This window comes from Enhydra lutris, unplaced genomic scaffold (assembly GCF_002288905.1).
Source record: "Enhydra lutris kenyoni isolate GAN:26980312 unplaced genomic scaffold, ASM228890v2 scaffoldscaffold15, whole genome shotgun sequence".
Taxonomy (NCBI): domain Eukaryota; kingdom Metazoa; phylum Chordata; class Mammalia; order Carnivora; family Mustelidae; genus Enhydra; species Enhydra lutris.
This window is the reverse complement of record NW_019154099.1, coordinates 10,232,991-10,256,229: the sequence shown is the minus strand read 5'-3', so window position 1 is coordinate 10,256,229 and position 23,239 is coordinate 10,232,991. Positions and strand designations below refer to the sequence as shown.

At 38.8% G+C, this 23,239-nt stretch overlaps 1 protein-coding gene and 1 non-coding gene across 2 annotated transcripts in view; one reads left to right on the top strand and one right to left on the bottom strand.

The window, feature by feature from the left end:
- Window positions 1-1,981: 1,981 nt before the first annotated feature.
- TRNAE-UUC lies at window positions 1,982-2,053 on the bottom strand. Its single transcript has one exon. It is a non-coding gene; the product is annotated as a tRNA-Glu (tRNA).
- Window positions 2,054-2,745: 692 nt separating this feature from the next.
- LOC111147129 (WW domain binding protein 4) overlaps window positions 2,746-23,239 on the top strand; it is a 68,855-nt gene continuing 48,361 nt past the window's right edge. Inside the window, exons 1-8 of the mRNA XM_022503033.1 lie at window positions 2,746-2,898; window positions 3,869-3,941; window positions 6,467-6,529; window positions 6,618-6,741; window positions 9,859-10,026; window positions 16,871-16,917; window positions 17,388-17,463; window positions 19,462-19,655. Coding sequence (XP_022358741.1) covers window positions 2,897-2,898; window positions 3,869-3,941; window positions 6,467-6,529; window positions 6,618-6,741; window positions 9,859-10,026; window positions 16,871-16,917; window positions 17,388-17,463; window positions 19,462-19,655 — 747 coding nt within the window. The 5' untranslated portion in view covers window positions 2,746-2,896. The remainder of the gene's footprint in view (window positions 2,899-3,868; window positions 3,942-6,466; window positions 6,530-6,617; window positions 6,742-9,858; window positions 10,027-16,870; window positions 16,918-17,387; window positions 17,464-19,461; window positions 19,656-23,239) is intronic.

Here is a 23,239-nt window from a genome sequence, read left to right as displayed (position 1 = left end):
CTGTAACTCTGATATTGCCTTACCCTGTTTGGCCTGGTACACAATATAGGAGTCTGAGAAATACTGTCACCAAACTACTCCCTTCAGCAAATCTTTAAGTATACAAAAAGCAAAGCTATTTGCAATTCCTGGGTGCTCAGTTGAAAATCATATCCATTTTAGCACCTTGGTACTGTATGGTACTTGTATGATACCAAGTCAACACAAAATGCAAGGTCAAGAACAATTAAGCCCTCTCCAGAGACAAGGCAGAGGGGTCTTTCCCTCCTTCCAAATTCCGACTGAGTTTTTTAGTAAATGGTTTCTCAATAATGACACAATCCTACTCTTCATTTAAATGAAACTTTCCCCACGTAAATAAAACGTTTCCACTTGCATTACCTATTCAAGAATTGCTCAATTCTTGCAACTCTATCCGAAGTTTCTGAATGATATGTATGATCAAGAGTTTAAGCTGTAAACACTGCGCACAGAGAAGGTGGAAGATTCACCCAAGGTCAATCCCAAGCTAATCGCAGAAGCGAAAATACAATTCCATTCAGTACTGTGTCCACAACCTACTAACACGATCCTGAACATCAGGAACTTTCAAAAGCGTGTGACGGTGCTTGTAAATATTCAAAGATTTCAGCTAACCAAGAAATAAAATATTTTTAATTACGGAAGTTTACTTACAATATAAAAGTGATTCATCCTTAATCATGCGGATCACGTTAACAGATTATTTCAAAACTCACTTTGCAGTTAAAATATAAAAGTTTGAAAATGCGCACACTAACCACCACTTCTCTTGTCAATGGCACTGGCCAGAAACCCATCCATAAGAGCCACTTCTTCCTTCTCCAATTGTTCCCAGAGGCCCAATGTACTAAACATTATAGCTCACCCCATCTTCTAATTTCAGCTTGCATTTAAGATAACGCTTTTGTTTCATTTACAGCTCACATGCTGCTGACACAGCTGCCCCTTCTTTGTAATAAACACAGGGCTTCTATATTTAAAAATACAGTGAAACTTTGTTATAACATCCCCTCCCCAGTCTCCAGCCAATTTTCTCTCTTCCAAGCCCCACCTCCACCCCAAGATTCTTCTATCGGCGGGGCTCAAAACGTTAGACCCTTTGGAAAGTCAAATTTCTTCCCTAAAGACATCTCATCATAGTGGTATTTTTCTTCTCCGCAGCACGTGCGCGCGCGTCTGTGTGCGCGCTTTAAAGCGGGGCGGGAGGATTGGGGGTGGAGGGGGGATTCCCTTCCCCGGAGGCCTTCCCAGGCAGTGGCACTCAAGTGTGTGGCTCCGGAGTCCCCGGGACTTTTGTGCGCAGAAACCAGCGCCCCCGAGGTCAAGCTGGGTGGAGCTGGCCGGCGGGCTCGGCCGCTGCGGGACAGCCGGGTGGACACGCGGCCGATCGGGCGGTGACGAGCAGCTCCGCTGACGGGAAAGCGCGCCCGAAGGCACCGAGGCTCGCCAGACCGCCACGCCGCCGCGCGCCCCGCTACAGGCGGCTTTGTGCCGGGGGCGGCGAGGGCGGGGGGGGTCCCCGTAAACAGCAGGCGGAAAGAGACTAGGACTCCAAACGGGGTGCGGACTCCCAGCGCCGAGGGCAGGGGGTGAACACGCCCCGCGTCACTTGGGACGGTCGGAAAACTACGGTCGCAGAGGGTGTGGGCCCGGGGGAGGAGGGAGGACGGGGGGCGCTGGGAGGAGATAAGACTAGGCCGGAGTTAATCATCACCTCCCGAGCGTCTGGAAGAGGACGACTCGGGGCGGAGGGGCAGGAGGGCAGCCCCTGGAAAGTGAAACTCCGCTGGCAGAGGAGGGAGGCGAGGGACCCAAGCGCACTCGCTCCTCTAGTCTGCCCGGCGTAGCACTAATGTTCGTTTTTCACAAACTCATCAGAAGGAGACAAGTAGAGAGCCAGAATATGGGAAACAAAATAAGTAAGTTCCTCTCCCATTCGGTCTTTAAAAGCATTATTTCTTTCCCATACCGGGAGTCGAACCCGGGCCGCCTGGGTGAAAACCAGGAATCCTAACCGCTAGACCATATGGGAAGTACTGATAGAGGAGCTGCCATGACTCACCTGACAAGTACACACGCCCCCACTGCCTCTGCTCTGCTTCCTCACGCCGCTGTTCACCCCGTCGCCTCTGCGCCACTCGAGCCGCCGAGCCGCCGCGGATGCCCACGCGCTCCCCGAGCGAAGGAACTAGCCGGCCCGTGTGCGCGGGCGTCGCGGGGGCGGGGCGGGGCCACTCCGCCGCCTCCGGAAAGTTCTGAGGCAAAGCCCAGCAACTCGCGGCCCCGACACCAGCTGTTTCACCTTTCTTTTTCTAACTCCGCCAACGGCCCCCAGCCTACAGGTCCGGGTTGCTTCACTGGTCAAAGTGCGTGCGGACTAGTTGGCAAAGTTGAGGGCGGCGACGTCTCGGGGAACAGCTGTTTGCGTTGGGGCGGAGGCGGCGCGCGAGCTCCTCGGCCACGAGCCAGCGAGCCTAGAAGGGTGGAGGTTCTGGATCCCAGGGGAAGAGAGAGAGAGTGAAGGCGGGATGATGCGGGGACTTGAGGCGTGAAGTTCTTGTTCTTCGGCTGAGGTCCCGTCGCGCTTTCACCCCTTCTGGGTGACCTCAACCCCTTTATACCGACCCCACCTCTCAGGATCCCAGAGTACCGCCCCGTAGGGGGAGGGGAAGAGGAGGAGATTTCGAACGCGGATTGAGACGCCTGGGCATCCGTAGTTGGGAACCGTGGTACCCTGGTCCCGGGGAAAGAGGGAGGTGTTCGGGTTTGGAGGCTCCGGTGGGCCTCGCGACGGGCTGGGTCCCAACTCGCCCCGCGTGGGGAACACGAGCTCGAGCCGGACCCCGGGGCGACGCACGGAGCGGCTGGTCCAGTCATGTGAGTCGGGTCTCAGGCTCTAAACAACGAGGTGTTGTTTCCCAAGGCGGCCCTTTCTCTGCCGGGTCTCGCCCTCCACCACCCGCCCCCCCCCCACCTCTTTTCGGCTGGAGGCGTGACGGAGGTGCTCTTAACTCGCTCGGGACCGGTCGCAGACCGGCAGGGCCGGTTTTCAGGGCGTTTAGAAATGCTGTCCTTCGGGGCGCCCTGGGGGCCCGAAGCTCGGGCTTCGGGAGGGAGGTTGGCGGCCAGTTGAGGTTTGACTGCTGCCCGCGAAGCAGCCGGGAGCTCCCTCACTTGCACAGTTGGGGGGTAGCAAGCACCCTATTCGCTTCTGTAGCGCTTGAATCCTGGGGTATTGTGAAACTTTAGGGTTGGACTTGGGCCACCTCCGCCTTCACCGACTGGTAGAAACGGCGAGTCTTGTTAGCATAGTGACCCCCCCCACCCAGCTCCCCCAAGCCTTGCAGGCTAAGAGGTCCCTTGGCTTTTCCAACTCTTCTCTTGCCCCAAGTCTCAAGAACAAATTGTATAAACTGATAGTCTCGGAGGAACCAGTCTCCCTCCAAAAGTGTCTTGTTCTTTGTTCCTTTGATGGAACTAACTTGATTTAAAGCAAACTTTGAGCTTCTTCAGGCCTCCATTACGGCAATCTCCCAAAATGCCAGAAAAGCATAGAGAAGATAAATCTTTTCCAAGATGTTTCTTATTTCTTCACACTGATGATAGTGGCAAATGAGGAAAAAAAAATTTTTTTAAGCACTTTTATTAAAGGAAGTTTTAAATCCGGTGCAGACTTCTTTTCTAGTGGCAACAATTTCAGATAACTGTTGCACTAAAGGTAATGTGTATAATAAGACAGGATTCAGTAACAGGGTGTTATATTTCAGACTCTAAGAAGATATAAAAACATGCACAATTTTGCCTTTTTAATTATAAATAAGCTTAGACTTGTTTTTCCCTTTTTCAGGGCAGACTACTGGAAGTCGCAACCAAAGAAATTCTGTGATTACTGCAAGTGTTGGATAGCGGACAATAGGCCTGTATGATAATTCCACTATAAGAGAGTTTAATGATATTGTATTCCTGTGTTTCTTTTTGATCTAAACAGTATTTATGAAGCACCTTCAAATACATTGCTCTTGATTTTTCAAAACATTGAAATATTTCTGTTGTCTTTTCATTTCTTGTACAAAAGTGGTGAGCCTTCTTCCTTTTCATCGGGTTAAATTTGATTATATGTTAAGCCAAATTATTTCTCTATGGTCCTTTAGTCACATTCAGAAAATGGATGTTGAGTGGGTCATCTCATCCATGTTTATCCACATTATGATGTTGTTTAATACTACCATATAAAAAATATTAAAGGGCAAATCCCTTAATATATAAAAAGGAACATTATTGTAGTTTATCTTGTATCTTTTCAACTCCAGAAAAATAAATTAAACATATTTGCAAAGCTTTGTAGCTATAAATGGTTTCATTTTAAAGAACATCATTACCTGTTTCATAGACTATGAAAATAGCAGCTCTATTAAGCATCTTATTACTGTATCTCAATCTAGATTAAGCTTTTAAGACATAAAAGCATCACTGATTTTTCCCCTTTATGTGCATGTCATAATAATATATACATGGCACAGAAATATGGGGATATCTTTTAAGTATATATTCCTAGCCTTTGTACTTGATAGAGTTGCATGCACAACAGAACAGTAGCCCCGTTTTTAACAATGGTATACTTCTTTGATAGACATTTATTTACTACTGTGTACAAGGAGTTTGGGCATATTTTTTTCCAGGATTTTGTTTTTGGTCTTTTGAATAGTTGCTAAAGATCTCAACTTGTTTAACTTAGGCCATCCTTACACATAAATGCCATAAATTATGAATTCTGTACAAATGGTTGATAGTTTCTCTTCTCTTGAGGTTCCCAATCAGTTCAATGAATTTTAGGAGTCAAGAAGAGTAAATAATCCCTTCTAGGATAATCTTCGCTCTCTTTGGATTATTAATATACATCAGTTTAACCTTTAATTAGAAACAAAATTATTTTGTTTTGAAATGAGTCTTTAATATTCTTTGTGTGGTATAATTAACTTTAGGAAACCTGATATATGAAAATTAAAAGGTGAACCTTTGTTTTACAATGTCTGACTTTAAAGAGGAATATGGTAGTACTTTAGGATAGCTTAACTTAGATTTGATTGACAAAATTTATTTTGCAAGGTTTATCAGAAATTGTTTAATTGCATACAACCAGACATTTGTAATTTAGGGAGCATTCCTGACTGTTTTAAATGAGTAATAACATTCACTCACTCCTTTGTCCCATCCAGTCACCATCACTTTTTGGAGGTTACCACTTTTTTTCATTTTCTAGTCCATTTCATTGTTTCTGTACGCACATATAGGTTTTTATTCCAGCATAATGTAAAACCTAGGATACCAAACACACTATCCTTCACCATAGTTTCGTGGGGTTTTTTTGTTTTTTTAAAGATTTTATTTATTATTTGACAGAGAGAAAGAGATCACAAGGAGGCAGAGAGGCAGGCAGGGTTGGGGGTGGGGGAAGCAGGCTCCCTGCCAGCAGAGAGCCCTATGTGGGGCTCGATCCCTGGACCCTGGGATCATGACTTGAGCTGAAGGAAGAGGCTTAACCCACCGAGCCACCCAGGTGCCCCTCATGTTTTGTTTGTTTGTTTGTTTGTTTGTTTTTTTAAAGATTTTATTTATTTATTTGACAGAGATCACAGGTAGGCAGAGAGGCAGGCAGAGAGAGAGGAGGAAGCAGGCTCCCTGCCAGCAGAGAGCCGTATGTGGGGCTCGATCCCTGGACCCTGGGATCATGACCTGAGCCGAAGGCAGAGGCTTTAACCCACTGAGCCACCCAGGTGCCCCTGTTTGTTTTTTTAATTGAACAGTATCTCCTGGAACTCTCTCCACATCAGTATATAGGAACTTTGTTCTCTGTTCCAGCAGCCAAAATTTGGTAGATAGTGCCAAATTGTCCTCCATAAGAGTTGTACATTTTGTACCATTACCACAGTGTGTAAAAGTATTTGTTTATAACTTGGAAGGAATTCCTTGCTGTATACTTTCCTCTCAGTTTGGAGGAATAAGTTCTAATGTTTATTCTCTGTTTCCAGAGCAGTACAAATTCTAGAGACTTACAGGTTTTGACATTTTATGTTGAGAGGTGTTTCTTGGAGCTAAGTTTTTTCCCCACTCCTCTTTCTGGTTTCATGTCTTGTTTGAATTCTTGTTACAATCATTATTAACTAGATTTGTCATCACGGGTACTTTGTATTTTTCTCCATTGATATGGTCATCATAGTTTATTTTAAGCACCAAAGGAAACCTAGTCAGAGGATATGATAACAATTAACATGGTTCAGTTCCCTCGTATCATTTGATAAAAAGGACTGATTTGCATTAAAATTATTTTTCTGTCAATCATTTCAATTTTGTTATGTTCCATTCCTCTATTTATTGTTACCTTACTGTGACCATTATGATATTGATGTAACTTTCCTTTGCATTTTCTCTTTTATTAATTTTCAAGAGTGTTGAATTTCATGAAAGAGGAAAGAATCATAAGGAGAATGTTGCAAAGAGGATCAGTGAGGTAATTTATTTATTTATTTATTTGCCAGTTTTTCTATGTAAATATCAGTCCTTTATCTGGCTTTCGATTTTATATGTGTCTTACATAGATTAAACAGAAAAGCCTGGATAAGGCAAAGGAAGAAGAAAAGGCATCAAAGGAGTTTGCCGCGATGGAGGCAGCTGCCCTGAAAGCATACCAAGAGGATTTGAAAAGGCTTGGCTTAGAGTCAGGTAAAAAACCAGCCAGCATGTTTTAGAACGAACATCAGAGGTCATGCTCAGTGAGCTTTTATTGTTTCCATAAAGAGGTGGTACACTCAGGGTCTACTCTTAGTGCTTTTCCTATGCATCATAGCTGTATTTAGACCGTGGGACTTGGCTTACGCACTTTTATTTTACTTTTAAAGCTTCATCTTGTGACACTTCCATTCATAACCACACTACCTTGGTGGTTAGCTAGTCCTAGTTCTGTCTTGGTCAGTGTTCATTTCAGACACAGCTGAGTTTTTTAGGTACTTGGCTAAAAGGAGCTATTCATTAAAAAATAGGCCTTGCATTATAACCACAGTTTGCTTTATCCATATGGTCAAAAGTATGAATTACGTTTGGTTATATGGTTGAGTTATAGTGAATTAGCCTTTTGTGGACAAATTTACAGATTTTACCACTAGAAGGCAGATAATTTTTTTAATTGGATAAGTTTGACATAAAACATTGTTTATGCAGGTGTTACTTTGATGCATTTATATATCATAATAAGATCGCTACTAAAGCAATATTTGCCACGTTATCTATTACGGTATTGTTGTCTCTATTCGTTATACTGTGCATTCAATCTCTATGGCTTAAGTACTACTTACTGCAAGTTTATAACCTTAAACAGTATCAGCCTTAACCCCCAACCCCCTGTCCTCTGGAAACAACAATTTTACTTTTTGGTCTTATGAGTTTGACTCTTAGATTCCACATCAAGTGATATCATGCAGTATGCTTGTCTTCTCTTTACCTGACTTACCTCACTTATCATAATATGTTCAGGTTCCATCCATGTTGCTGCAGATGGCAAGATATCCTCCTGTCTCATGGCTGAATAGTATTACATTATGCATATGTACTATATCTTTTTTATCCATTCGTCTTGTTGATGGGCATTAGGGTTGTTTACATATCTTGGCTGTGATGAGTAATGCTGCAGTAGGTATGGGAGTGCATATATCCCTTTGAAATCCTGCTCGTATGTCCAATGAGTGTATAACCAGAAGTGAAATTGCTAGGTCATATGGTAGATCTATTTTTAACTTTTTGAGGAACCTCCATAAGTTCTACATAGTGGTTGGACCAGTTCACATACACCAGCAGGAGGGTTCCCTTTTTCCATGCGGTCACCAGCAAGAAGGTAAATAATTTGGAGGTTTGAAGATAACTCAGTTCCAGATAAAAGGCATTTATTTAAGTAGAGTGTATCAATCTTGTTGATGAACTTGGGCTTTAACTCAGGAACTTTTCTGTCAGCATTTCTTCCATGACAAATCCATTATCCTTAAACCAGGCAGGCAAATAGCAGTCCCAGTTGTTGATCTTGCAGAATGGTTGAGATAGTCAACATTGAATGATATTCTTTACTCTCCAAAAACTTCTTTCCATTAGTTTTTAAGCAGAATGATAAGTCAATTGGTATTGCCCTCATCAAATAAGGATAGTTGTAACCAGTCTTTAAAAATATTATCCTGGACATTTTTAGTTAAAAGGAAGGGATGGGGGCTGTATTTCCATGAGGATAAAGCTGTATACTTAAAGGAAAAAAAGGATAGAGGTGTTCCTGCAGGATTAAAAGGGAGTTGTTGAAAATTCATCTCGTCAATTATATGGATTGGGAGGTTCCATTATGCTACCCTATAAGCAAATCAGTCTTTGCATTTTGTACTTAAATGTATTTAAATAGGATTTTTTCAAATTAAATTATTTTTGATAGCCTTGTTTTCTTTAATAGGATGTACATTCCCCTTAAAGTGCAATAATGCAGTACAAAGAAAGGACTTTTAAAGACTAAATACTTTTAAGATTATCCCAGACATCTTTAGAGTTTTCTTTTTTAAGTTATACATCACATTATAATCTATTTGGAGGTGGTTTTATTTTTTCCCTCAATAACATGTCAAATACTTCCTTTCTTTTAAATAATTAAGGATATACATCGTGTTTAATGGCTACAGAGTGGTTAGGAGCACAAACTTTGGAATCCACCAGAATTGCCACTTGCTAGATCTACAACCTCCAATTTTCACAAAAACTAAGTAACATAATGGTATAAACTGCTTATTACAGTGACTACTTACAATAAGTGTTTAATAATGGTTATAAAATGCCATAACAAAATGCCATAAAAGTGTCATAACTTATTTAACTAATCTCTTCCAGACTAACATTTAGGTTGCTTAGAGTTTTCACTGTTAGAATGAATGCTTCAGTGAATCGTTATGCAGGCGTGTTTTTTCACATTTATTTCTGTAAGTTTAATCTCTATAGAGATGAAATTGCAGAAACAAAGTGTGAATATATTTTATATATTGATAGCTAATACCAAGCTGTCTTATCTTTGTACTTTTTGTCCATCTTTTGTTAGAATGTTGGATTTATTTGTAAGGAATCTTTGTTACGAAATTAACCATGAGCCATATTTGTTGTAAATATTTATTATTTGTCTTTTTATTTTTTTTTAGTTTTTAAAAATCTTAATTCTATTATAATTAACATAGCATCATATTATTTTTGTTTATTTTTTTTGTTTTTATTTTTGCTATAACGGAATATTTGGATTTGTATGTAGGTTTAACATTATTTTACTTTGTGTTTTTTTTTTCACATATATCTCTAATCTGAAGTTTATATTTATGTGCAAACATGAGAGGGGCCTTGGAGTGGGGAATAGCTCTACTTTTTTCCAAATAAGTAACCAGTCAATCCAACATCATTTGTTAAGTGATCTCTTTTTATAATATGCACCAGGAATCTGCATTTGGGTCTGTTTATTCTTTGTTCTATTTCATTCATATGTTTACCTACTCCAGGATTCGTTTTTCCTTTTTTTTTTTTTTTTTTTTAATATACCAATTGTTTTAGAGTAAGTTTTAACATCTGGTAGAATTAGAGTCCCCTTATCATTTCTGTTTTATAATTCTGGATATTTGTGCATATTTAGTTTTCCAAATGAGCTTTATTTATAATTTGTCAAGTTCCCAAAAGAATCTTCTTGTCAGGCTTTTTTAATTGGAATAACATTATTAGTTGTTTCATACCAGGAAAAAAAAAAGTGTTGGTACTTCACCTTCCTTATATCTTTTTCTCTAGAAATTTCAGAGCCAAGCATATCACCAGTAACAAGCACTATCCCACCCACCTCTGCACCAAAGCAGCAGAAGGAAAAGAAGAAAAAGAAGAAAGACCCTTCAAAGGGCAGATGGGTAGAAGGCATAACCTCTGAGGGTTACCATTACTATTATGACCTTATCACAGGAGGTAGGTCAGGCATAGAACTAGTAAGAATGATAACTGTTTATTTTGTTTTAGTTAATATTGGAACATTTAAACAATGGAAGACTGTAACTTTACATCTTTGCCACAATGGTAAAAAAGTAATGTGCCCTTTAAAAAGATAACCTTCTAAAAAAAAAAAAAAAAAAAGATATCCTTTTTATAGTGACTCAATGTTATACTTAGTTAAGCCCTTAAGAATGGGTTCCTTATGGAGCACATGGATGCCTCAGTCAATTAAGCATTTGCCTTCGGCTCAGGTGATGATCTCAGGACCCTGGGATTGAATCCCTTGGAGTCTCGAGTTTTGCTCCAAGCTCAGGAGAAAGGCTGCTTCTCCCTTTGCTCTTTCTCCCTTACTCCCGCCTCTATGCTTGTGCTCTCCTGCTTGGGCTCTCATCTGCTCTCTCTCTTTCTCAAATAAATTAAAAAAAAAAAAAAATTTTTTTTTAAAGGAGTGGGTTCCTTTCAAATTAATTAAAGCATTATATTGTCTCAAGAATATCTTTTAAAAGTATGAACTACATTAAAATAAAGCAATTTACGTGGAAATAAGGCATTTCAGTTCCACTTTACAATTTGCAGAGGTTCTTAAAAATATTCTGTGGAAGAGATTTTCTATCCAAAACCAGACTAGGAACCAGAACCATTTTCTTTTTTGTGTAGCCATCTTGTAGTAAAGAACCCCAGCCTCCTATTCATGTTTTGGATATCACTTTCTAATAAAATACACAGTGGTGTTTTCCAGTGGGAATATCAAAAGCAGTTTTGTTTTCCTTTAAAACTAAATGTATTGAGGATTTATTCATTTTAATTCTGAGATAAGTAAATACATTTATGTAGTATCTTACCATCCAGAATTACAAAATTTAAGATCAGAAATAAGCATAATACAAGGAGGAGTTTTAAAGTGCCGTAATACAATAGAGATGTAAAATTGTGTGGGAACTTCAAATTGCGAGGGATTGTGATTATGTAGATATGAGAGATTATCACAGAAATTACTTTTGAACTGATTTATAAATTAAGAGGAGAGCATCAAGAATGATGTCTTCTTATTCACCATTTGTATCCCTAGCACCAAACACAGGTATAGACACTTTATAGATATTTTGATTGAAAAAGATTGTAGTAGTTTGTTATGAGGGTGATGTAAGCATTCCAAACAGATAGAACAGTATGAAGCTTTAAAAAGTTTGAAAGTAAAAAAAATGAAAAAATAAAAAGTTTGAAAGTTTGGGAAATAGTCATTTGGTAGAAGTAAAATATATAGTTCTCTGTGGGATGCCGGGGTGGCTCAGGCAGTTAAGTGGCTGCCCTCAGCTCAGGTAATGATTCCAGGGTCCTGGGATTGAAGCCCACATCGGGCTTCTTGCTCAGCAGAGAGCCTTCTCCCTCTCTGTGCTGCTTCCCCTGCTTGTTGTCTCTCCGTCTCTGACAAATAATCTTTAAACATAAATAAATAAATAAGTGCTAACTTTAAATATACATATACATACAAAGATCTCTGAAGATGTCATAGCAGAAGAAAGAGGCTGCAAAAATAGATCGGCGCTATGTCATGGAGGGCTAGGAAGATCGTGCCATTTACTGAAGTATGGAATACAGAAATAGAGTAGGTTAAAGTGGGACAATAATAAATTTAGTTTTTGGAATGTTGAGGTTGAGGTACCTCCAGAACATTTCATGTGGTAGTTTTCAGTGGCTGATTACAGTCTGGAATTAGAGAGATAAATTGAGCCTAGAGATGTAGATAATATCTTTTTTTTCTTTTTTAAATTATGTTAGTCACCACATAGTAAGTACATCATTAGTTTTTGATGCAGTGTTCCAGGATTCATTGTTTACGTATAACACCCAGTGCTCCCTACAGTACATGCTCTCCTTAATACCCATCACCGGGCTTACCCATCCCCCACCACTCAAACTCTCGGTTTCTCGGAGTCCACAATCTCTCATGGTTCGTCTACCCCTCTGACTTACCCCCACTTCACTTTTCCTTTCCTTCTCCTAATATACTCCATATTATTCCTTATGTTCCACAAGTAAGTGAAACCATATGGTAATTGACTCTGCTTGAGTCAATTCACTCAGCATAATCTCCAGTCCCATCCATGTTGATGGAAAAGTTGGGTATTCTTCCTTTCTGATGGCTGAGTAATACTCCATTGTGTGTCTGGATCACATCTTCTTTATCCGTCCATCTGTCGAAGGGCATCTTGACTCTTTCCACAGTTTGGCTATTGTGAATGTTGTTGCTATGAACGTTGGGGTGCATATGGCCCTTCTTTTCACTGCCCCTATATCTTTGGGGTAAATACCCACTAGTGGAATTGCTGGATCATAGGGTAGCTCTATTTTTAATTTTTTGAAGAACCTCCGTACTGTTTTCCAAAGTGGCTGTACCAACTTGAATTCCCCTTTCTCCACAACCTCTCCGACATTTGTTGTTCCTTGCCTTGTCAATTTTTGCCATTCTCAGTGGTGTAAGGTGGTATCTCAGTGTGGTTTTGATTTGAATTTCCCTGATGGCTAATGATGAAGAACGTTTTTTCATGTATCTGTTAGTCATTTGTATGTCTCCTTTTGAGAAGGTCTTTTCATATCTTCTGCCCATTGTTCAACTTAACCTGTTTTTGGGGTGTTGACTATGAGAAGTTCTTCATAGATCTTGGGTATCAGCCTTTTGTCTGTAGTGTCATTTGCAAATATCTTCTCCCTTTCCGTGGGTTGCCTCTTTGTTTTGTTGACTGTTTCCTTTGTGGTGCAGAAACTTTTTATCTTAATGAAATCCCAAAAGTTCATTTTCGCTTTTCATTTTCCCTTACCTTTGGAGATGTATCTTGAAAGAAGTTGCTGTGGCTGATGAAGAGGTTACTGCCTGTGTTCTCCTCTAGGATTTTGATGGATTCCTGCCTCACGTTGAGGTCTTCCATCCATTTTGAATTTATCTTTGTGTATGGTGTAAGAGAATGGTCGAGTTTGATTTTTCTGTATGTAGCTGTATAATTTTCCCAGCACCATTTATTGAAGAGACTGTCTTTTTTCCATTGGATACTTTTTCCTGCTTTGTCGAAGATTAGTTGACCTAGAGTTAAGGGTCCATTTCCGGGCTCTCTATTCTGTGCCATTGATCTATGTGTCTGTTTTTGTGCCAGAACCATGCTGTCTTGGTGATCACAGCTTTGTAACATAGCTTGAAATCAGGGAACATGATGCCGATTTGGGCTTTTCTGGTTCCATACAAATTTTTGGATTGTATGTTCCAGCACTTTGAAAAATGCCATTGCTCTTTTGATCGGGATGGCATTGAAACTATAGATTGCTCTGGGCATCATAGTAATTTTAACAGTGTTGATTCTTCCAATCCATGAGCATGGAATGTTTTTCCATCTTCTTGTGTCTTCACTTTCTTTCATGAGCGTCCTTTAGTTCCCAGAGTATAGATCTTTTACCTCTTTAATGAGGTTTATTTCAAGGTATCTTATGATTTTGGTGCTATTGTAAATGGAGTCGATTCTCTAATTTCTCTTTCTACAGTTGGATTGTTAGTGTATGAGAAAGCACCTGTTTTCTGTGCATTGATTATCCACCACGACCAGGTGGGATTTAACCCTAGGATGCAGGGGTGGTTCAACATTCGCAAATCAATCAGTGTGATAGAACACATAAATAAGAGACAAGAACCACATGGTCCTCTAAATTGATGCAGAAAAAGCATTTGACAAAATACAACATCCTTTCCTGATTAAAACTATTCAGCTTATAGGGATAGAGGGAACATTCCTCAATTTCATAAAATCCATCTATGAAAAACCCACAGTGAATATTCTCAGTGGGGAAAAGCTGAGAGCCTTTCCCTTGAGATCAGGAACATGACAAGGACGCCCACTCTCGCCACTATTGTTCAAAATAGTACTAGAAGTCCTAGCAATAGAAATCAGACAACAAAAAGAAATAAAAGGTACTCAAATTGGCAAAGAAGAAGTCAAACTCTCCTTTCTCAGATGACATGATACTTTATGTGGAAAACCCAAAGACTCCACCCCCAAACTACTAGAACTCATACAGCAGTTCAGTAATGTGGCAGGATAGAAGTGTAAATAATATCTGAACTTTTAGGAGTATATGAGATCACAGGGAGAAAGAAGAGAACAAGTATGAAGGGTGGATAGTACATATATTGAAGGAAAGAAGAAAATACAGAAAGAAAAGTTAAGAATGATCAGAAAGGTAGGAAATGAGATCAGAGTTAATCATGAAAAAAACCTTGGGCTATCAGTATTATAATTATTACAATTTTTTAGAATCACAGTTTTGGACTACATGGAAATAGTAATAATCACATTTTCCACTGAGCCTTAAGTGCATGTTAGCTAGTTCAGCAGTGAACTGCAAATGATTGTATGTTTGCTAAGGATCACAAGTCTGTCTCAGATTTACATAGAAACTATTTATTAATGGGACACCTTGGTGGCTCAGTTGGTTAAACATCTGACTCTTGATTTCAGTGTAGGTCATGATGTCAGGGTTGTGGGATCGAGCCCCACATCGGGCTCTGGCTCAGTATGAAGTCGGCTTGAGATTTTCTCTCGCTCACTCACTCCCTCTGTGCCCCCCCCACCCCCATGCTCTCTCCTTTCTTTCCTCTTTCTTTTTCTTAAGATTTTATTTATGTATTTGAGAGAAAGAGAGCACAAGCCAGGTGGGGTAGAGCAGGCAGAAGGAGAAGCAGACTCCCGTTGAGCAGGGAACCCGATGTGGGGCTCCATCCCAGGGCTCTGAGACCATGACCTGAGCCAAAGGCAGACGCTTAACCAACTGAGCCACCCAGGTGCCCCTTCCTCCCTCTTTCTAAAAAAAATAAGTAAGTAAAATCTTTTATAAAAAAGATTTTTAAGAACTATTAATTACGTGTTTCTCCCTTCTAATTCCTATTGCTTGATTCCTTTGTTCGCCATCCTACTGTTTATAGTCTTGCTCTCAGCAAAACCCTTGAACAACACAGGTGTTAGGGACGCTGACCCTCCCTACCCCATGTGGTCAAAAATCTGCTTATAACTTTTTTTTAAAGTATAGTTGCCATACAGTGTTATATTAGTTTCAGGTATACAACACAGTGATTTGACAGTTCCATACTTTAACCCATGCTCACCCCAGTTGCAGTCCCCATACACTGCTATTGCAGCTTTATTGACTATATTCCCTCGGCTGTCCTATTCTTCATCTCCATGGCTTATTTATTTTATAACTAGAAGTTTGAGCCTGTTCATCCCCTTCACATATTTCACGTGTTTTGCCATCCACCACCCTTTCTTGCAACCACCAGTTCTCAATATTTAAGAGTCTGGTTTTATTTGTTTTGTTTTTTAGACTATACATGTAAGTGAAATCATATGGTATTTGTCTTTCTTTGTTTGATCTATATCACTTAGCATAATATCCTCTAGGTTCATCCATGCTGTTACATGGCAAGATTTTATTTTTTATGGCTGAGTAATATTTGTGCGTGTGTGTGTGAAAGAGGGAGAGAGATGAGTATCTCACATTTTTAATCCACTCATCTATCAGTGAGCACTTGGGTTGCTTCTGTATCCTGTCTGTTTATAATAATAGACATTATTATCATATATAAATAATGCTGCTATAAATATAGAGATGCATTTATCTTTTCAAATTAATGTTTTCATTTTCTTCGAGTGTATGCCATAGTGGAATTACTGGATCATATGGTTTTTATAACTTTTAACTCCCCAAAAACTTAACTACTAATAGCCTACTATTGACTAGAAGCCTCACAGATGACATAAACAGTTGACACACACATTTTGTGTGTTATATGTATTATATACTGTATTTTATAGTAATACCTTTTTCTTAATTTTTTCAGTATTACTAGACTATGTGGTTCATCTGTGAGGTTTTTTTAAACTGTCACAAATCTCTCAAAAATTTTCCAATATATTTATTGAAAAAAATCTGCTTGTAAGTGGACCTGCACAGTTCAGACCCATGTTGTTCAAGGGTCAGGTGTACTTGTTTTTAATTCCTGCATCTTTCATCTCGTTCCTCTTAAGTCATTCATTCTGTTTCTCGCTCTCCCCTCCCTAGGATGTCAAACGACCATCTCATTTCTTCAAAACTCATCAAGCCTGGGACACCTGGCTGGCTTAGTCGGAAAAGCACAAGACTCTTAAATTGGGGGTCATACATTTGAGCCCTGTGTTGGGTGTAGAGATTACTAAAAAAAAATATTAATAATAAACTTTTAAAAAAGCTTTTCGATCCTGGGGTCGAGCCACCTGGGTGGCTCAGTCAGTTGAGCATCCAACTCTTGGTTTTGGCTCAGGTCATCATCTAATGGGGTGTGGGATCAAGCCCAGGTTCTGTGATCCCCCAGGTAGTCTGCTTAGGGTTCTCTCCCTCTTCTCCGTCTCCCATGCATACAGGCATGCACACTCACTTGTATGCTCTCTCTCTCAAATAAATAAATAAATCTTTAAAAAAAAAAATAAATAAATCTTTAAAAAAACAAACTTCTGAATTCTGCGAGATCTTACCTGCATCCAAGAATTCTTGTGGAAGTCCCAGTAACTTCTAATCCTCATTCTGTTTTTCCTTCTTGGTTAAATATCATTCACATATGTTCTGTATAATACTATTGGGATGTATATTGTTTCTTTTTATTTTTCAATTCTGTGTTTAACTATAGGCCTGTAGTGTTTTGTACACATTAAATGTCCTATAAATTTTTGCCAAATTAAATTTTTTAAGAAGTTTTTCTTTTGAAGTGAAAAAATTGTATTAATGAAGTATATTTTGCTTTAAGCATCCCAATGGGAGAGACCAGAAGGATTTCAAGGAAACTTAAAAAAGGTAACTGAAGCATATTGTTAGTGTCTTTTCTTTAAACTGATTGGTTTTTTGGGTTTTTTATAAAAGAGTTCTGCTCAGCAAATTTACTTCCAAATAAGGCCCCCTACACACACTTTGTTCCTTTCTTCCTATATTCTTTTGTGAGAAGACTGGGTGGAGGTGAAAAATTGATATCTACCTAAAAACTCCATGCAGGGCAAATATCATCAGTTAATTTATAGTCCATTGCATTCAGATGTCCCTGTCCATCTGCAAAGAATTGTTCCTGTCTTTCAGAGGTGCAATGTTCTCTCTCTGAAAGTTAGTTCATAATTAACACAAACCAGTCTTCCTGGCCATAGTCAATACTGCCTCTCTAATTCCCAGGTGTTAAGAGGAAAGGGAAAGTAGCTGACTCTATGCCTTAGTTATTTAATATAGTATAACTACATCATTATCTTCCATTTATGCTGGGTTTTTCCTCCCATTAGATAGCAGGGAAGACTGTTTGGGTAGAAGGAGTAAGTGAAGATGGTTATACCTACTATTATAATACAGAAACAGGAGGTAAGTACGACCTTTGATTATCCTAACTATATAAAATTGTACCTGGAACTGCTTATTAGCCTGCTGATTAAGGGAACTTAGGAATTTTAGTATAGTGATCAACATATATCCATAGCATGTGTATATTACTTTTGTAATTTAAAAACAACACAATGGAAGAACAGGAAGATTTTCATATATAATATACTGTGTTGCTCATTATTCTTACTTGATGTGCCATTCACAAATTCTAAAGATCTTTTTTACTTTATCATTATTGACTTTTATTATGATTATTGTAGAAATATCATTACCTTAAAAGGTACCTTAGAAATCACCTAATTTGACTTACCTTTTCCTTTCTAAAAAACAAAACAAGTTATGTTAGCAGTGGCTGAGAATGTCAGATTTTCACTTTTACTAACCCAGTAATATTTCAGTTATATGTAAATATTTATAAAACATGCATAACTGTTGTCAATTATTATCTAAGTTTTTCAAGTTAACATTTTTTCCAATTTAATTTTATAAAATGGGTCAGCAAGTAATTATAGTTAGTTTCTCCTACAATTAAATTTACCAAAATATGTATAGTATCAGTAGAAGTTTGAGAGTCTTTATTTAATTATTTATTAAATTTGTACTATCCAAACACATAGCATTAAATCTTTTAGGAAGAAAAGGCCCTTGTTAGCCTCCAAGTAGATAACCTAGCCTGCCCGACAATAGTAATGGTTCTAGCTTGGTAAAACTGAATTTCTGAAGATAAAATAATATAGTGATATAATATAGGTGGAGAGTTGGTTCTGGCCTCAGTGCATAGCTTCTTCCGTTACCAGCTATATGATTCTGGGGCAAGTCTCTGAACCTCTAGCCGCTGTTATGCAAAACTGAGATGATCGTGTATACTCTTGGGTCGTGAAGGTCGGGTATCTATAAAGTTCCCAGAACAGTACCTAATACATAGTAGGTGCTTAAATTATTTCCTGAAAGTTTGTTACTCATGTGAAATATAGAGAAGGAAATAATTATTTTCATGTTGGAAAACACCTTTTTTTTTTTTTAAGGATTTTATTTTTAACTAATCTTCTACATCCAGTGTAGGGTTCGAGCTTACAGCCCTGAGATCAAGAGTTGCATGCTCCATTGACTGAGCCACCCAGGCGCCCTATAAAACACCCTCTTTTAATAAGAGGCTATACAAACTGCTTTGCCCTCAAACAGTTTCAGTTTATGTATAGCAAGTGTAATTATTGATACAGCCCCTTTCACTCTTAAAACTATCTGTTAGATTCACTCTTAAAACTATCTCAGTTAGACAGTAAATCTTACCATTCCTTTCCCTTTTATTATACTAAAAATGGAGACTGTTAGATAATTAGAAATGCTATCTTCTTTTTTTTTCCAGTGTTCCAAGATTCATTGTTTATGTATAACACCCAGTGCCACAAGCAATATGTGCCTTCCTTAATACCCGCCACCAGGCTGTCATTTTACTAAAAGCCCAGTAGACCACTGGATGGCAGTAGAGTTCAATGGAGATTATTTTTTTCCTAGTATAAAAATGACAAATTATATTCATTCAGGTCTTCACAGTATGATTTCACTCTGTGCGGACCCCAGGAAACCTTTGTGATAAATAAATTCCAGGAAATCTAATGTGTACTCATTAGTACATGTTTCCTGATACTGGTGTCAGATAAAGTGTGACAGTCCTTCAAAGGTGTTGCCCAGTTCTTAGTTCTCTTTCCATTAGGGCTATAGTTTATATGTCTGGAATCCAGATTGAAATCAACTCTCAAAAGATAAAAGAGCAAGTGCTTTGGGAACTCTTATTTATTATCTTCTTAATCAAGTGATAGTGTAAAATAGATGTAGTGCTATTGTTTAATAATATATTGTGGAAAAAAAAGTTCAAAAGAATAATACATTTGTAAATGACAGGGAGTGTTATATTGGGATTTACTTCGGAATAGAATTGGTAACTAAATAACATGACTATTAAAATGTGTTGAATAGAATCCAGATGGGAAAAACCTGATGATTTCATTCCACACTCTGGCGATCTGCTTTCTAGTAAGGTCAGTGAAAAATCACGTGGTACCCTAGAAGAGTCTAAATCATCAGATTCTCATAGTGATTCTGATGGAGAAGAGGAAGCAGAAAAAGAAGAGGCCTCTACCGAAACACAAAAGCCAAAAATAAAGTTTAAGGTAGGTTTTTGATTTATTCTTTACAGAATTTTACCAATTTACTGAGAGCTCAGCAGACTTACTCAGTTTTCTGGTGGAAGATAGAAGTAAAGCCAAGACATACATTTTTAGCAAATGGATAAATGGTTGTAGCACTTTCAGTATCTATCTGATGGCAAGACAGTTCATTTTTAGACCTCTTAAGTTTCAGATACCCCAGGAACATCTAGAGAGCTGTCTGAATATGCAAGTCTGAGTATCTGTATCTAGGCTAGAGATGCTAATTTGAGTACCATCAGCATACTGGTAGTAATTTAAATCTCAGAATGAGTGAGATAACCTAGGAAAATGACTTTGGGCAACATTAAACATTAAAGTGACAGGCAGGGAAAGAGGAGCTCATAATGAAAAGAATGGCTAGAAAGGTATGCAGAGAAGCAGAAGAATTTAAGATCCAAGAAGCTAAAGGAATAGAGTGTCAAGTATTAATTAGGTCTAGAACAAGAAAAATGAAGCCCTTCTAGTAGTTTCACCAGGGTTTGAGGTGGCAGAACTCAGATTATATTGTACATCTGAAACTAATATTAGACTATATTAACTAACTGGAATTTGAATAAAAACTTTAAAAAATAAATAAAGGGGCAAATGAGTGTCTCAGTTAAGTATCTGCCTTCAGCTCAGGTCATGATCCTGGGGTCCTGGGATCGACCCCCTTATCAGGCTCCCTGCTCAGTGGGGAATCTGCTTCTCCCCACCCCACCCCACTGCTTGTACTCTCGCTCACTGTCAAGTGATAAATAAAAAATCTTAAGAAAGAAAGAACTGAAATTATAGAGGAATGAAAAGTGGTTCATGGTTTATATGTGGTTTGGATAAGAGATGAAACCTAGAAATTGGTTGTCAGGATGATGGCTACACGTTGACTCTTAATCGTGAGAGATTTGTGGTAATGATGTTTTCATTTAGAGGGACTCCAAAGGAGGTGGAGTGGGAATACCAACAAGGGTAGGTGGATAGGTTGGTCTTGAACGAGGAATAAACTCATTTTGGATAGGGTAAGGTTTTCCTTTTCTGTAAGAAGGTAGGACTATGGATGAGTTGGTGTCAGAGAGGAAATTGAAACGAGTCATGCCCTTTTAGCCTCAGTTTACTCATTTATAAAGAAATCAAGATTGCTTCCTGAGAGTGAGGAGCTTTGAGTAGCTTGACAACATTAATGAATTGAAACAGTCATTCAGCTGGGGTGGGAGAGAAAGTGAACCAAGTAAAAAGATTGTCAGATGCTGCTGAATCCCCAGCCATGGCAGAAAAGTAAAATCAAACATTTCTATAGTCTTGCTAGTCCTGCTTTGTGATCTTTCCAGGAATACTCTAGAAGCCCAGGTGGCAAAGCAAAAAAGACACATAGCATTGATCCATAGATGACATTACTGGCCAGAGTAGTGAAGGAAGTCCAAGGATGCTGGAGAGAGGGTACTTCCAGGCCACATCTAAAATCTTGTCATTGCCTGGAATTTTTCTGCGTACCCCATAATTCTTGGTAGAACTTGGGCTGAGGGCTGTATCCAGTTTGTAGAGGAGCAGCCGCAGAGCCCTTATAGTAGCTATCTCATGATGTTCATATTTCTTTATTGTTGTTTTTTATTTTTTTTCTTTTTATTTCGGTCTGCTTTTATTTCTCTCGACAATATTTTACAGTTTTCAGTGTCATATATATTTTGTCAAATTTGTCCCTGGGTAATTGTTTCATGCTAATATAAGTGGTACAGGTTAAAATTTTTAATTTCCAATTGTTCACTGCTAATATATAGAAAAATCACATAGTAATTATTTCTGGCAACTTTATTAAATGTACTGTTAGTTCCAATAGCATTTTTTAGTAGAGTCATTAGGACTTTTCTGCATTTACAATCACATCATCTTTCACTCAGTGCGCCTTATATTAATGAAGTTTCTCCACTCTGGCCATTGGAAACATGAACTATTTCCACCCCTATATTATTTTCTTCTTGAGATTTTATTTTTAATTTTAAAGTACAACCAACATGGGGTTTGGACTCAACAACCCTGAGGTCAGAAGTCACATGCTCCACCGCTGAGGCAGCCAGGCTACCCCATCTCACAATGTTTATACCCAGTATCCAACCTGGACAGATATTATTAATTTCAAGCAAATAAGATATTATAAAATACAGATAAACAAAGACAGACTACCTATAACCCTGCTACTTCCCAGAGAATTGCCTATAACATTTTGGTGTTTTCTCGGTCTGTAGTTTTTTTTTTGTGTGTGTGTGTGTGTGTGTGTGTGTGTGTGTGTTGTTTTTTTTTTATTCAGACTCTCATACATTATTTTAAAATATGGAGTCATCCTGGGGGCACCTAGGTGGCTCAGTTGGTTAGGCATCTGCCTTCTGCTCAGAGCATGATCCTAGGGTCTTGGGATTGAGCCCCACATTAAGCTTCCTGCTCTCTCTCTCCCTCTGCCCCAACCCCCCCTGCTCGTGTGCATGCTCTCTCTCAAATAAATAAAATCTTCAAATTAAAACATGGAGTCATACTATGATAAGGTCTTAATTGCTTTAAAATTTAATCTGTCACAAAAACATCAATAAGTTTTCATCCACCAAAATATTGGATGGATAGTGTTCTGTGGTATGAATACACTATTATTTACTCAGCTGTTTGTAGCTGAATTATTTCTTTTTAATAACCACTGAGGACTGGGGAAGAAATACCTAGAGACACATTATTAAGCAGTGTTAAAGTCTCTGCTGACACTGTGTATTGTAAATTCTGAAGTCTTACCAGTTTGTATGGTTGTGTGATTTTTTTTTTTTAATTCCAGTACACTTAACATACAGTGTAATATTAGTTTCAGGTATATTAGTTTAGTGACTCAGCAGTTCCGCACATCTCCCAGTGCTTATCACAACACAGGCACTTCTTAATCCCCATCACCTATTTCTCCCCCTCCCCACCCACCTCCCCTCTGGTAGCCATCAGTTTGTTCTCTATACTTAAGGGTCTGTTTCTTGGTTTATCTCTCCCTCTCTATTTTTTCCCTTTGCTTGTTTCTTAAATTCCACACAAGTGAGATTCTATGGTATTTATCTTTCTCTGACTTACTTCACTTAACACACTCTAGTTCCATTCATGTCGTTGCAGATGGCAACCTTGCATTCCTTTTTTTACAGCTGAATAATAATCCAGTACATATTCATATATCACATCTTACTCATCTGTCAGTGAGCACTGGGCTACTTCCATAGTTAGTTGTAAATAATGCTGCAATAAACATAGAGGTTTGGCTTCCACAGTTTGCTTAGGGATTTGGCTTCCATAGTTTTGCTTACATAGTTTGGCTGTTGTAAATAATGCTGCAATAAACATTTTTTCCTGTAGTTTTGATTTGCATTTCCTTGATGATCAGTGATGCTGAGCATTTTTTCATGTGTTGGCCATCTCTTTGTCTTTAGAGAAATTTCTGTTCGTGTCTGTCCATTTTTAGTTGGATTCTTTGTTGTTTGGATGTTGGTCTGTATAAGTTCTTTATATATTTTAGATATTAACCCTTTATTGGCTATGTCATTTGCAAAATCTCT